This window comes from Sander lucioperca, chromosome 16, assembly GCF_008315115.2.
Source record: "Sander lucioperca isolate FBNREF2018 chromosome 16, SLUC_FBN_1.2, whole genome shotgun sequence".
Taxonomy (NCBI): domain Eukaryota; kingdom Metazoa; phylum Chordata; class Actinopteri; order Perciformes; family Percidae; genus Sander; species Sander lucioperca.
In genome coordinates, this window is record NC_050188.1 from 13,563,373 (window position 1) to 13,579,203 (window position 15,831).

Below are 15,831 nucleotides of genomic sequence, written 5' to 3' on the forward strand. Positions count from 1 at the left end.
ATAGCATTAGACAAGTTAACAGTTCGACCTGATGATGGTGCTAAATAAAATAAGTTAAGGGATCATCAGAGTTATTACAGTTCATCCTGAGGATATGAATGTCTAAACTAAATTTAATGGCAATTCATCAAATAGTTGTTGAGACACTTCACTCAAACCACAAAACAGACAGACCAACATCCCTAGAGCCATGCAAGCCATACCATGCCTAGACATGCAAGCCATAGCTGAAAATAATCATAAGAAAGCCGTTCTGGATTTCCAAAAATATCTTTTATTTCACATGAAATTTTCACATTTAGCATATTTATCAAACAGGTCTTTTTATATAATATTCTATATATATATATATATAAATATATACATATTATACAATTTTCCTACTTACACATGTACAAAAGAATTAGGTAATAAGAATTCAGATAAAAAAAGACTGACTTCAATGGTAGTCATACACTGTTGTGCTTTGTTGATCAAGCCAGCCAGGCTGTCAGGTGAAGATGTGCTTGGCAACTCGGGGTGATGCCGTGTCTAGTCTGTTGTGAACTATAACATTTTCAAATCATCCAAAACTGTGATCATTATTCTGAAAGTGTAAATAATTTCACTTTGTGTTTAGAAGTATATGCTGGGTGTTGAACTTATGAAGGAAAGCACCATGATACACAAGGTTGGTTCCTGTTGTAATGAAAGATACCAGCACTTCATGTCAGACAGTTTAACCAATACAGCGGCAAGATTCAACAAACAGAGAAGTCCAGCCTCTCTGCGATACACACAACATCTCAGTGTTTGCTTTTGGCAGAAAAACATTTTGTCTTATCACTCTTTTCAATCAATTGCTCCCTTTTCTTACTCTCGCTACAACTCACACATTTTTCCTTTCACACTCTACCAGGAGGGGGAGAGGGAGAGAGAAAAAAGCTCTCCCCATTGCCAACAGTAAACATGTTTTTTTCGTGAGCACATGGTATATACAGTAAAACATCTCAGCTGCAAATGTTATAAATTATCTTCACAGAATGTACACATAACACAGTTCAATGTGGTGTGTTTTCATGTCTTATGATGTCAGTGTGTGTGTGTATGTGTGTGTGTGTGTGTGTGTAACAGTGTTGTGGAGTGTATCTTGGTGTATCTGTACTGTGCAGTATTAGTGCTACAGTATATAAGCACATGGTCGAGTTCGCAAAGGAATGGTAGTCACGAGAAGAGCCCCTGTGTCTGCCAATGCTACATTTAGAGAAAGTAATCACTTGGGACATCAGCCACTCAATACCATTACGATAACAATACAACAAAAAGTACACGATACTCAAGGGTGGAATAGTGTACAAGTTGGAGAGATGACTGATCTTTGGCTCAAAAGGTAAGGTAAGGTATTTTTCCATTGAATGTGGATTCATCCCATCTAAATTTATGTAATTCAAACAGAGTTGGTGCCTTTGCTCTTGATTGTTCTTCGGCCGCTTTAGGTTCCTCTTCAACTTCTTCATATTTTCTTCTATAGGGTTGTCATCCAAAAGAGGTTCATGTTTTTTTTGTTTTTTTTTGACAGAGCCCTAAAAAAATACAAATCAAGGAGAACTTGGGTCTTTCCATGAAAAGAAAAATACTGTCACCTTTTGGAAAATAAGACTAAGCACACATACTTTGTCTCAAATGCTCAGGAGTTACTCAGCACATGTAGTGCAAGAGAGTCCATCTGTACTTTACAAGCTTCAAAAGTCTCTCCCTGTGGCCAGCACTGGGCATGGATAACTGTCTTTTTGAGTCAGTGGTTTCATCCCCACGGACTGTCTTCATTGTAGTCCCTGAAAAAAAAAAAAAAGTCTGCCAACAGCAGTCCTTTCATGTACTCTCAGTGCAACAATAGCAGTAATGATGGGACTAGCAATGAGAGGATTGAGAGGGATGTCACTTCAGAGTTTGACCGTACACTCTTCTGGACATCTGGCAGAATTACCACTGGGTCATCTGCTTGAAGATGGGAGATAAAGAATACACATTAGCACCACATATTGACACCCCAAAGTAATCCTGAATGTGCCTTGATTGTTTTATGGTCAGGGATAATTAGAAAGGACGCATGGTTGGTTAACATACCTGCAGGCAGTCTGTTGGACGGGTTGTGAACCCCACCCCCAGCTTCAACTTCAGCCTCACCTGTGCCTCCTTTAGCCACTCTGGCTTCTTGAGAGCCTGAAGGAAAAGAAGAATGCCTTCAATTACTCTGCTTGGGTATAGCCTTACAACTATCAGAACTGCTCTCCTTACAGCCAGAAAGGAGTTTAAACTCACCATCAGCAGCTACGACGTCCACCCTGAGCCTGAGGCACTCCTGTCCATGGTGGTGCAAAGGTTTGGCTGCCGGGCAGAAACCACACAGGCGTTAACATCCTAACTAATGCACTTATACTCCACTGGCTCCTTAATTCACCTTCATGCATGCGCCCACACACAAACACTTGGCAACAGACAGGAGCATGTACAAAGCTTAGGAAGCCATCTGTGACCAGGCGAAGTGTGTCTTGTCCTGCAGTTTATCTAATTACAGCTATGGTCAGTGTGACAACACTGCTTGCTCTTTGTGGTTACATTCTAGCAGGGTAAGTGTTGAATAAACCTGGCAAACTCAGCTGACACCCCAGTTAAATGTCCATGTTAGGCTTAGGTCCAGCATATCACAGTTAGTAGAAAAACATAGCAAAAATGCAGAACTTTGCCCTCAATTCCTTCAGTCGGTCAGTCTAACACCAGACTGAAATATCTCAATTCTAAGACTGCCATGATATTGTTCCCATATGACGAATCCTATGTATCGGATGGGTTGCCATTAAATTTGGTACACACATTCGAGTCCCCCTCAAGATTAATTCTAATAATTTTGGCTATATTGACACTTACAGATATAATAGTAGCTTTCTCCTTGGCGGAACTCCTTTCCCAGAGTAAATGGAGTAAAACGCTGGAACTTTTCCGAGAACTTCTCAGGGGCGTGAGGAGCAAACGGATGGCCACACTCCCAGCGCATTTGGTCGTATGATTGGGGCTTGCAGGATTCATAGTCCTCATGCTCCACCATGTAGAGCACGTATCGCTCAGCATCCAGCAATGGCACCTCACCCTGAGGGTAATGGGGGCAAACGATGTCCAGGTAGTCATTGAGTTTCACCTCCACGGTGTAGTCGTCCCAGAGAAACCTACAGGGAGGAGGCAGAAGGGGACGGTTATGCAAGTGGCAGGAGACTGATAGCCGTGGTTATAGCATCGGAGCAGTAATAAATATAAGCCTCAAAACCTGTGATTATATATTGATCGGCTACACGCCAGCGTACAACAGGGAAATCAGAGGAAAGAATGAGAGGCCTGGGAATGAGAGATAGAGAGCAGGAGAAAGAGTTTGTGAGTGAGGATACATGTGTGTGTTGGAGTGGAATGAAGAGGGGAAAAAGCACTAAGGGGAAGAATGATCTGCAGAGAACATGTGCATAAATATGGATGAACGTGAGGCCAGTGTAGCTGCTGCTGCTGCTGCTACTTGCTGCCATGTTGAGTTAGTAACGAGTGCACATTGATCCTACGTCCCACAGGAGTTAAATGATGTTTACAGAGAAACATTAGCAGTCAGCCCGTCAAGACAGGAGATGAGTATCGACATCTGCAAAGCTACACACCAACACCCACAGATAAAGAGGCAGAATGCATGATTACAGATTCACTTTAACAGAAGCAGACACACACCAAAGTATACTAAAGATCGGGATAAGAGTAAAAAGTCACATGTTTTAAGCCATTCATTAGGGTCAGAGAGACAGGCGGACACATTCAAAATGAGTCTGCTGACGGCCTGTAACCGTCTCCCACCACACTCCCTCTCATTACAAATAGAGAGACACAGTCAGACTGTCTGCCTCCCCTCCATTCCTCCCTGCATCTCTCCCTTCCCTCCTCCACCCTCTTTATGATGGTCTTCAGTAAACTCTCCCCTTGGACGTAGGTCAAAGAAGCACTCGCAGAAATCTTATTTCAGCATGCTTCAAATGTATAATATATGTTTAAATGAGCTTTATCTCAACTGTCCATGATTCCTTCCCCCTCCTGGAATTTCTTTCAGAGATATTATGAATTTATCTCCAGGGAATTGTCACTAAAAAGGTATTTCAGCTTTGTTCCCTTCCCCCTGACTGAGTGACTGCTCCAAGGGCGGCTCACAGCTAATGCTCTCTTCTCAGCCAAAGCCATCTATCACCAGCCTAGAGCAGTAGCTGGCCACTAGCAACACACACAAACTCACACACACTTCCCAGTAATTCCCATCTCTCAACAACCTAAAGCATAGCTACCCACTATTTGCACCCATACACCCCGCCCCTCCCCCCAAAGAAATGCCTATCAGTTTACCATCTACTACTGTTCTGGATCACCAGGGGTTCTCCGAGAATGGATGAAATTTGACAGACTTCAATATTTTCACAACACACAAGAAGAATGTGTGTCTAATATAGGGTTTTGTTGCTTTTGCAATGAATACATGAATGGTTCATCAGGTTTTCAACAACCCCAAAAAAAGAGTCAGGCAGCCAGTGTGAGTTACGGACTGCTATTTAATCAGATCTATAGATCTCAAAGAGTTATGAGTTCCCAAAAGCCTGCAGGGTGCCAATCGGAGTAATGTCAAATTTCACAGGAAAAAAAAAACCTCAACACAGGAGTAGATGTTTCTTCTAGAGTTTTTCTCATAAAACCCCCTGAATGTAACAAGCAGCATTTGGGGAGTTTGTGTGACAAGGTCCATATGTGTGACTAACGATCAAAGTGCACAGGCCCCTGTTGTTGGTTAGCTGCTGTTGTTGTTGTTTTTGGCCAGGGGTCTCCCTGGTACCCCCTGGTAAAAAGGACAGACGCTGTGGCTCCAAACACCGGGCCCTGACTCCTGCTCCCCCCATCCCTTTTCCCTCTCCGCCTGACTGCATTCCCTCAATACTGATGACCAGATTAGCCAGCAACGCCATTACAACAGCAGCACGGGCCTATTAGAAAACAACCACCTTTTCAGTATAGTGATGAAACTTCCATCTAACTGGGCTGATAATAGTGGGCCCCAGCCAACTTTTGGGGGTAGGGGCAATAATTATCATTTTGCCATGTTCCAGACAGCTTAGTGCTTATCTGCAGTTTGCCTGCCACGCTCTGTTTACCAGATTGGAGCAAAAGTGTTTTTTCCCCCTGCCACTTTCAATTCCAGTCGAATCGATAACACTATTGAACAAACACTGTTGTCAGAGTTATCACCCCCCTGCAAACACTGAAAACACACACAAACAAACTCCCTATACCAATCCCTCCCTCCAAGCCCGGATTACAAACTGGTTGTGGTATGCTCCCAATGTGTTCAAAGGGGGGTTGAAGGGGGGGTGCAATTAAAACACAAAAAAGGGTATTAAAGTTGCCCTGGAGGGGGTAATTATGCACTCCTGCTCCCCACTTCCCAGCCCCTTTTTCGGGGGAGGCAGAGGGCATGAATAGGCGTGGGCGGGGTCAAAGGGCTTGAGTTGGAATTGGCTTTTGAAGTTTCTCTCAGTAAAAGTATCTATGAAAGTGCTACAGTTGCTTTATCAATGCCACCGTTTCATACAGTGTCTCTATTCACAACATGGCTATGCTGATGGAATACATCACTTAGCAGAGAGAACAGTGGCTGAATACACCCGGGGAGGCTGGTCAAGCCCCTTTTATTAATGGCAAATAGTTTTGATTATCCTGCTGCCTTTTGTTCCCCTCTAACGCCTATGCATTGAAACGTTCCACATCATCTGCTTAATTAACTGATTGGAGTAACACACTTCAAAGAGAGCTTAGGCATTTGTGTGAAAAGGTTTAGCTGACAAAGTCAAATCATGCCACCTTCACTTTAGCAAACAAAATCATCTGCCCTGTTACACCACCAGACTGTATCCATCTCTCTGCCAACAGGACGTCTGATTTATTCCCATTGTTTATCCCAGGATGCCCTCTTTAAATGACAGTGATGCTTGAAATTTCAGCAGATGTAACAGCATGGAGGGGTTGTATTCTCTACTTAAGGATGATTTGTTGAGGTATGGCAGATATGCAGCAGGGATTATGTGCTTGTGTGTCTGTCTTAGCCGGAGACGTTTAAATGTGTGACTGTGTTGGAGTATGTGCGTGTTGCGTCTGTAGAGCTCTGAAGAATCTGGGAGTGTGTTTCAGTCATGATAAGGTGGATAATAAATGTCAGTAATGTGTGTATGTGAACGCACAGTCTGGTGAAAATTAGACTACAGGCTGTTCCGGGCCACTCTTCCTCCCTTCCTACGTAGGAATTCCTGATTTACTGGAGCCTCTTCAGGAGCAGGAGTCTAATCTCTCTTCTTTAATCTCTCTGGCCAGCATTTTGCTTTCTTCTCCACCTCTAGCCCCTCCTTTCATCCATCCATCACCCTCTCATCTCTGCACTCTATCGCCCTGTGGAATGCTGGACCTCTGGTGCGAAGAGGCCGCAATGTGGATCAAAGGTCGGACAATCGCCAAGTCAGCACCAGAGAATTTTATACATGAACAGTCAGCAAGAAGGGGCCTTGTGCATTTCAAATTCTATAGACAGGTGCAATGACGGGAACCGCTCTCTTTAAAAGATCGATTCACAACTATTTTAAGGCCCATAAAAGGCAAAGGACAAACCGCATATATCCACCACTACATCTAAAAACAGGAGCTCTAGTCTACTTAACCTGTGCTGTCACCCAAACCATATAACCACGATTATTTTCCTCCTGGATTTTACACACGCCATTAATGCGAAGTAAAAGGTGACTGGCCTGCGTCACAGATGAGTGAACCGGAATGTGGGGACCGCCTAATCGGCTCGTCCAAGCCTGGATTATTGGGTGGAGCAGAGGCTCAGCTCTGGTCCATTCATCAGCACCAGACCCTGCTTAATACAGGGGCTTAAAGTGGACAGGGAGGCCCAGAGCAGGGGCTGAAGGGCTGGGGACAGAGTGAGGGTGAGATAGGCAGGGTGGAGTATTTTTTCCATCCCTATTGTTCTCACACAGAGAAGGGGTATTACTTCTTTACACTGGAGTTTTGGGAGTTCAAAAAGAGACATATGAATGTGTATGTAAAAGTGTGTCCATGGTTGCAGAGGGGAAAGTGAGAGGTGTTAAAAGAGTAACACAAGGGAGCCTTTCTACACGACTCCACAAGGGAGGTGGCACATCAGATGGAGGTGAAGCCTTTTAGAGATGCATCATGAGTTTAGTTAAGCCAGACTGTTTAATGTTCTTGCTCAAACTCTTTTTGTTTGATCTGTCTATCTATTCATCCATCAATGTCACCCGTCCCCTCCCACTCTCTGTCCGTCTTTCATCACTCAATAAGCAAACCAGATCCTCATGTCAACTCTGTCCCTCCCCCACCCCAGACTTGCAAAACCAATCACTAAACAGTTTCTGGTGGTATTCCAAATATGCAACTTTCTGACCTACCGTTCTGCAGAGCACAATGTAGCGTGGGTATGCTGGGGTTGTCATAGAAACAAATATGGTCCAACTCATTTTGCTCCTCCTTTTTAACATAATATTTCAGCTTTCATTCTTTGCACCGTTTGACTTTTTGTCATCCATCTCAATCAGATTTCTCCCGTCTGTCATTCAACCTTTGTCTGTCCGGAACATTGGTCATTCTGCCGGCATTCCTGGCTGAACTTGCATAGCTCCTTCTGCCACCCAGCAAAGTGACAAAGCTTTAAGTCCAGCAGAGAAATAATTGGCTGATTCCACTGCAATAAGAAGGCTTAGATGAATATATATGCTCTTTCCAACTGTCTCAAGCTGTCCCCTGAGCCATTTGTATCTTAAAAAGAAGGACCAGAACACAAAGGTCACCACTGACATCACATTTCTCAGGGGGCAAATATCTGTACAAGAAAATCGATTTTGCTGGATTGATTTCCACAAGGCGAATCTTTCATGCTCATGTTTCTTTTTTTCTGCAAACACAGTCTGAGCTTGTGGCTTAATGAATTCCATGGGGAAACAATATGTGAGTACAGGCCACAGTTAATAAATTGATTTTTTTTTAGTAGTTCTTCTTTACAGATATCTAATAGTAATAATGGCAATAACACAACTGACCTCTAGGGGGTGGCAGTATTTGCTGTGGGGATATGTTTACACACTAGCCTAGACATCTAACAAACAGGAGAAAAAAGGAAAGAGAAAAACAAAAGTTACACAATGACCCTTATTTACACAACAAAACAAACACAATGGTTCATTTTCAGAGATAATATCTAACTCTTGCTATCTCATTCAAACAGATACAACGCTGTTGAATGTAACCAAGATTTGACAAACAAGTTTATGAGGACACACACACACACACACACACACACACTATCTCTGCCTCACATACTATGAGAATGATAGTGCAGGCTCCACTTATTAATCATAAATCTGTGTACTAATGGAGTTTGTCTTCCTCTTTCATTTTTGTGTGGGGTTATAGAGTTGTGAAGCAGTGCAGAAAGGAGGAGCAAAGTGGAAAGGAGAGAGGAAGTCTGCTGCGAAGATAAGGTAGGGACATGAGGATGGGCAGGGGGCAGAGAAACACTGGCGGGGGTGACACTGATCAGAGGAGAACCCCAAATAGAGACACAGAGATTTGACAGCAGCGCAGGCAGGGAGGCGGATCCCAAATCATCCTCAAAGCTCGACAGCTGAGCACATCCCTCATAAAATCAATCACTATTAAAAATCCCTCAACAAATAATATACCTATTCTCAGAGTTTGAACAAATTTGTTTCTCATACAAGCCTGGGAAATTCAATCAACTCCAGAGTCCAGACTTTTACAGTCTTGCGTGTGTTGGTGTGAGAACTGTATTGTTTATTGTGCAGACAGGATACGCTGTTTTCCCGGGAAAAGACGTAGCCAGGAAGTGCAGCACTTCATAGGGAAATACACAGCAGACAGTGTGCAGACTTTGGTAATGCCGACAGTTAAGTTAAAACATTTGGCCTGATTCTTTATCTAGTGCAGTCAATAAAACAAACCCTCCTGCCCTTGACACTGACAAAAGTGGGAATATCGAACAATCAGTTTTTGGAACCGTTGTCAATTTGGTCACTAAGGTAAAGTCTTCTTACAGACAATTACAGACTGTATAAGATAGGAAACGCGTTCATAGGTTATAGGTTCAATGCACATTGAACCTATAAGAGGCGATTACCATCCATTTGACCATCTCAGAGTTTTTTCCCCAGATTGATTTCACCAGACAGATTATAAAGACAGATTAAGGGTGGTGGGAGGGGGCAGACAATGCAAGAAAAAGACTGATTTTTTTAGATAGATTTAGAACTTTACTGAAGAATAGATGTGGTGGTGGAGGGGGTTAGAGCATAGGCTGGAAACATGCAGTTTTTAAAAAGGAAAGTAGCTTCGGTTCAGATTAATTGGAAATCGCAGCAATCCCATATCTGTTGTGGTCACATAATCACACCCACTGACTACCCAATCTTACTCTTCATCTCTCAAACGTGCACACTCACATGCACGGAAGGCAAACAGACATGTTAACCCACTCCTACATGTATACCTTTGTTTTTTTTTCTTCATTTAAGTACTGTCCTTACATGGTTTGAGTTCTCAGACTGGCTCTACCACTTCCACTGCTTCAGCAAGACACTCAAGAAGAGGGGAGAAGCACACACAGACAAGAGGGAAAAAAAGAAACAGGTTTGCTGGGAAGACTAGAGTGGCTTTTCATGGGGAGATAGAATAAGGAAGCTTTAAGAAAAAGCTGAGGGAGGGAAAAAAAAAAAAAAAAGCATGAAGGAAAGGGCAAAGTGCCTTGTGACGGATCGCCATGGGTGCCAAGAACGATATAAAAATTCCACACCTCTTAGCATGCTTCCCTCCTTCCCCCCTGCTCCGTGAGCCAGAGTTGGAGGTAAGGAAATAATAGACTGAAAAGGGACAGCTTGTAAAGTTGAGATAAAAGCTGGTGAAGGAGTAAAGGGGACCGAAAAGACAGGAGGGGGAAGAATGAGAGTTTCCCAGAGGCAGAGCCACGGCCGTGTGAAGAGGGGCTGGCCTGAGTGGCAGCCAGTATTCAGGGACCACCGCCGTGACAGAATGACTGACAGATTGATAGAGGCTGTGCCACTTCATCACATAGCGAACTCTGACCCCCAATCGGTCACACCAGTTACTATTCTCTTTCTGTGGCTCACCGTGAAGACTATTCCCCAATTTGTATGGGAAGCATCACAAAACACATCACAATTTGTATGGGAAGCATCACAAAACAACCATATTTTTAGTGGTAAATACCACAAAAAAAACTTCATGTGGGTGAAACATGCCTTAAATACCTCCCTCATTTGAGTCAACACAGCACAAAAGCATATTCAATTGAATGAATTAAACCACTGCACCAGCAATGGTAAGATGAAATGATCTGGAAGCGTTTTAACAAAATCAAAAAGCTGATTAAAAAAGGCATAGCAAAAACCAAGACTTCATAGTTAGAACAGATTATCTTAAAAATGGGTTACCAAAAACTGAAAAGGTGATGATGGGGATGATAGTTAAAATAAACAGTGGCTCAAACTTCTCTCATGAGACAGCCATGAAATGGTTAACAGACTCGCAAAACTGGAGACCATAGAACAGAAGTTGAAAAGGGAACTTGGCCAAGAAGAGGGGGAGGGAGGTGCTGGAGAGAGGGGGAGACAGGTACAAAGCAGAGAAGGAGGTTGGTGGTCTACTCATGCTCTGTCAGCAGGGAAAAGGGAGGAAGAAGCAGTGAATGAGCAGATTATTGCCTCACATCGGAGCTGTAGAGTCCAGAGGGCTCCTGGGATGATGTTAGCATCACTCACAACTATGTGACGTGTGTGTGTGTGTGTGTGTATGACTGGGGTTAATGTGTAAGAGAGTGTGTGAGTCACTCGAATCTGGTGATGTTGTGAGTGCTCACACACATACGCGGGCTTCTGCACAGACACTCCCTTCACAAAAGACACGTACACATACTTGCATGCAGGGACCCGAACGGACTGGGCATACTGGGGAGCCTCTTTCTGGGAAAGAAACCGGTGCTGGTAATTAAGCTGTTGCTAATTAGACACAAAAGGTTACAAATATAATACAAATATAATATATTTATTATATATATATATATATATATATATATATATATATATATATATATATATATATATATATATATATATATATATATATATATATATACACACACACACACACACATATATACATACACACACACATACACACAAAATAGGAAATGAGCCTGCACCACATGGATCAACGTGATCAATCTGAGATTAATTTGATTAACGCCAGCTTTCTGACCAACGGGATGGAACAACACACAGAGGGAAAACACATCTCAGGAGAGAAAAGATGGACGTCAACACACTGGATCAAGTAACGGGTCAGAGGGGAGAGCAGATTACCAGGAATGATGAAAAGTACCAAATGAAAACATCTCAGAGACTCTGTGCTTTTTCTGCGAATACAGGATTAAAAGTAGCCAAATAGAGAGATTTAGCACAGTCATCCGGAAAAAAAATAGCAAGTGCAAAAGGGAGGATTACCAGTAGCCTATATATACAGGAATGATCATGGTCGTTCCACGGCTGGAATACAAAACGCCTTTCCATCTGGGACTTTATTTCTTATTTTCAGTGAAAGGTTTTGTCGCTGTAATTGTGACCTTTCTATAGCAGTAAATGCTGTAGCTTTAACCACAGGGTTACAGTGGTTGTATTTAAGCTTGTGGGAGAATATTTGAATATCTGGGTGTTTGCAACCAAGACAAAGCATCTGTTTGTACAGCAGAGAGAGCGTGTGAGCCCAACACTGATTGATTTAGATTTAGTCAGTTGGTGTGATTGAGTGTCCTAGTTTGTGATTGAGTGATTGTCTGCCAGGAGTTTGGTTTGTGCTTGCCCGTCCGATTGAGCAAATGGGTGGGTTGTGTGTGGGTGCATATAGAAGTTCATTTGTGGTGTATAAACCTAACCCTCCTGGTACCCCTGAGCCATTTCACCCCAGCCATCATCAAACATAATTCTAATTGACCCCCACTTATTCCGAATGGCCCCTCGCCCCAACAATTTCAGCTCCAATTTCTTCTCCCTGAGCAATCCATCTCTCTCCCACAGCGTGACCTACTGGGCAGGCCTCAAGTTACCTCTTCTGTCTCTGTCATACACCATTATTACTCGTCTCACCACCTGAAATATGAACACCCCTATGTCTCCCTGACAGCCACGCAAACCCCATGTGATATCTCTTGATTTAGGATCTGCTGCACTCCACACAAAGGTTAGGACTCTGTCAGATGGGGAGGATATTGCAACTGATATTTCAACACGTTGTGCTGTGAGTCCTACCTGTAAAACCAACACAAAAAATATATAACTCTTAAGGGAAAAATCATCCCCTATAAGATTTCTGGCCTTTGAATGAAGACGCAACAGAACCAATATAACACAAATTCACTGACTTTTAACAGTGTATTTAAACTGAGTGCTGCACTGCTAAATTATTGCTGCACTCCTGCAATAAATAAACTCAGAAGACAATGCAGAAAAGACACATATGTGTGCATAAAGAGTCCAAATAAGATGTATTTTAGTAGTATCCAAAGGTCATACTCAATCATGTCCTGAAATATAGAAGAAAAAAAAACAACATTCTTGCATTTCTCTGTCCATGAAACCTCCTTTAAAGGAGCTATCGCCTGAAAAGTATGTGCTATTAGCTCACTGTCAGTTCACAAAGATAAATAGATGACATTACCTGGTGTAACTAATCCTGCTGCATACACAGATATTGTGAAACATTGTGATTAAATCTGAACAGGTTCGACAAAGTATTACAGGTAAACTGCCAGATAATAACAGGTTCGAGCCCAGAAATGGAGGGAGGGAGGGGGAGAGACTCCCAACTGTCTTGCATTATCATGACAACAGCAGCCAGTTGCTTCCATCACAAATTCATCACAACAAGCTCGCTGAATATGCATGAGTTGCAAGTATTCAAATGCATCTGAGTATGGATCATAATGATCTAATCGGCACTGAGAATTAGGTTACAAGTCCTTGTATATTTAAAACAACACTATGCAACTTTGTGCATTGATAAATAAAGAAGTGAGTGCAAGGGTGGGTTCAAGAGCCCTAAATTAACACGGGAAAACACTAATTAAATGAGATACTTACTTTGAATTCGTGCTGTTCCAGTAGACGCTGTGTCGCTCCGCTGAAGCAAACCAGGCGCAGACGCTCACAACGAAGCCCACAATCCAAACCAAATCCATGGTGGAGAGGAGTGGAGGCGTGCAGAGAGGAAACAACTCAGGTAGGTTGAGAAAAAAAAACACCAAAAAGTTCACCGAGAAGAACTTGTCCGCGCACCTGGAGACTGCGTGATTAAAAACACTTTACGCATGCAGTAGGTATACAAGAAAAAAGCAAATAGATTCGTACAGGAATAAAAACCGTAGAGAGGTATGGGCAACTCGACAAATCCGTAGTGAATGAACGCTCGAGTTGCGTGGTGGCTGGTTTTGTGAAACGCACACAGCCACGAGCCCCGCCTTTTCTACCGGAGGGACCAATCAGAGGGCTGTCCGAGAGACGCGAGCTCCGCAGGTTTCACTGTATACTGTATGTATGTTTACGTGTTGTACACATTATTACAAGCCCAGCATGTACAGTATGTTGAAATTGCCCTGCAACATAACATTTAGAAATATTTTTCTGGATTTCTTTGGACAGTTGAATGTGTGCTTACAGTTACCGTATCATACTTCATGGTGTTTTTTTAATGTAATAAAATGTCACTGTGCAGATTTTATAGTATACCTACAATTCTTTAGTACCCTATACTTTTAAATTCTTTCCTCAAGGATTATACCAGCTCTAGAAAGTTGATCAGATCATGCTCTGAGAATAGCTACAGGTATAAACCACAATGAGTCACTGCCTTTATTATGTTGCATATAAAAAAGTGTTGTAAAACAGGAAATCACTCATCATTTATTCATATGATATATATATTTTTACGTTATTGGCATGTTAATTAAACATTTTCATTGCACTTATGAAACATAAATTCTCTCCTACAGGAGAGACAAAAACATGAACACTTAAAAACACAAAATACAGCCTAAAAAATTTAAGTTATTTAAGCAGCTCTCTGCACATTGTAAATTAATCCTGAACATTAAAAGCTGCAAAACATTATTTTATTGTATTTGTTGCAAGGCTATTGCATTTCCTTGTACAGTTGTTCCAGCTATTCATTCCAATGTTGAATGCAAGGGTGGTGCATTCACTGAAGTGCACCAGCCTTGCTGAGTACCGTATCTGGTGTGTTTGCGCAGTTATTTCTTTTTATCTATCTTATCTATAGGTTTTCTATGACTCTTTTTCACTATGTGTTCATTTGTAATATCAGCATGGAAGTAAAATCCCCCTTAACTTTGAATATGATGGCATTTTGAGCCTTTGAAATCATTTATAAAATGGCAAATGTAGATAGTCAAGACTGTACCGTCAACTGGAAGCATTTAACCTCCATGCTGTTAGATACATTGTAAATCCCGATTCTCATTTTCTGTTCTATTGACAAGGATAATCTGGACTGCAAGCTGCTTGTTCAGCCTAGTGAGCCATATTGCCAGAGGGGGGGTTTCAAGCCTGCTTCTGCTTGACATGGCACTTTATTTGCTATGCCTGCTTTGCAGCACAACAGCTTAAAAGATATCAACAAAAAGTAAAGAAAAATAAGTAAAAAAAGGGGAAACCATTCTGGATACTGTAATACATTCAAACAGCTAACTGCACATAGTTTGGAGGATTGACTCCATTTTAGGACAAATATATATATACAAAATATTTAGGGATGTGAAACTCTGCAGGGATTTGGTCCATATTTAAGAAAGCAGTGAAGGAATGCAAAGAGAGCGGGATAGCCATAATGTGACATTTAATCTGTAAGGTATCCCATTGCACATAAAAAAAGAATGAAATAAATCAGGTATTCTTACATTATATGAGGCTATGTGCAGCCCTGAGATGGAGCCTTTAAGATTTGATGTTTTTGCTTTAGGTGATCTCATCTAGACTGGGCTGGCCACAGGAGACAGTGCATGAAATGTTAGAAGGTTGCGGCTGTCACAGAAGGCCCAACGTTTTCGCAAGATGATTAAACTGTCAGGTAGACTGCTGATTGCAAATCAACAGTTTATCTGACAGTTTAATTGTCACAGTGCAATTACATCCCACTCATCTGGTGCTCCAACCAGACTAAGCAACTACTAATATCTATTTTCATCTCCTGTCCGACTCTGTGCTGTGTTGTCCTTGTCTTTGAATAATCACCTCTATGAGACACCCACACTATTTCGTCAAGCGTTTTACATAATGCCTTTATTTTCAGTATTTACATTATGTAGCAAAAAACTCAAGTGGAGTTCTCTCTGTATATTACAGGCAATATATTCTATGTTCACTGGTTCTGAGTATTCAAAGTTCAGGCAATTGTCATTTAAAAATTCAATCCAAACTGACAAACCATTTCAGATTTACAAACGCAGAAAGGCACATATATATGGTAATTGTGTGCTATTCAGTGTCAAGCAGGTCGTCCTAAATAATGTGTTTTGTATTCATGAAGAGTGCTCATCCCAGTGGATCAATTTTTTAGAGTCCAATTGTTTTTTCTGGCTCGGTGGGAAGATAAAAGGGTTAGAGAGACTGC

The 15,831-nt window shown here is 42.0% G+C and overlaps 1 protein-coding gene across 2 annotated transcripts; it reads right to left on the minus strand.

The window, feature by feature from the left end:
- Positions 1-1,435: 1,435 nt before the first annotated feature.
- On the minus strand, positions 1,436-13,617 carry efna1a (ephrin-A1a). 2 transcript variants are annotated; one of them, XM_031296050.2, is made up of 5 exons: positions 13,287-13,617; positions 2,908-3,203; positions 2,302-2,367; positions 2,107-2,202; positions 1,436-1,977 (listed from the first exon to the last, which is right to left on the minus strand). In XM_031296050.2, the coding sequence occupies exons 1-5, from the start codon at positions 13,382-13,384 to the stop codon at positions 1,862-1,864; spliced, it is 672 nt and encodes a 223-aa protein (XP_031151910.1). In that variant the 5' UTR covers positions 13,385-13,617; the 3' UTR covers positions 1,436-1,861. The 2 variants fall into 2 exon arrangements, with proteins under 2 accessions (XP_031151910.1, XP_031151909.1); XM_031296049.2 differs by having other exon boundaries at positions 1,436-1,980.
- Positions 13,618-15,831: the final 2,214 nt, after the last annotated feature.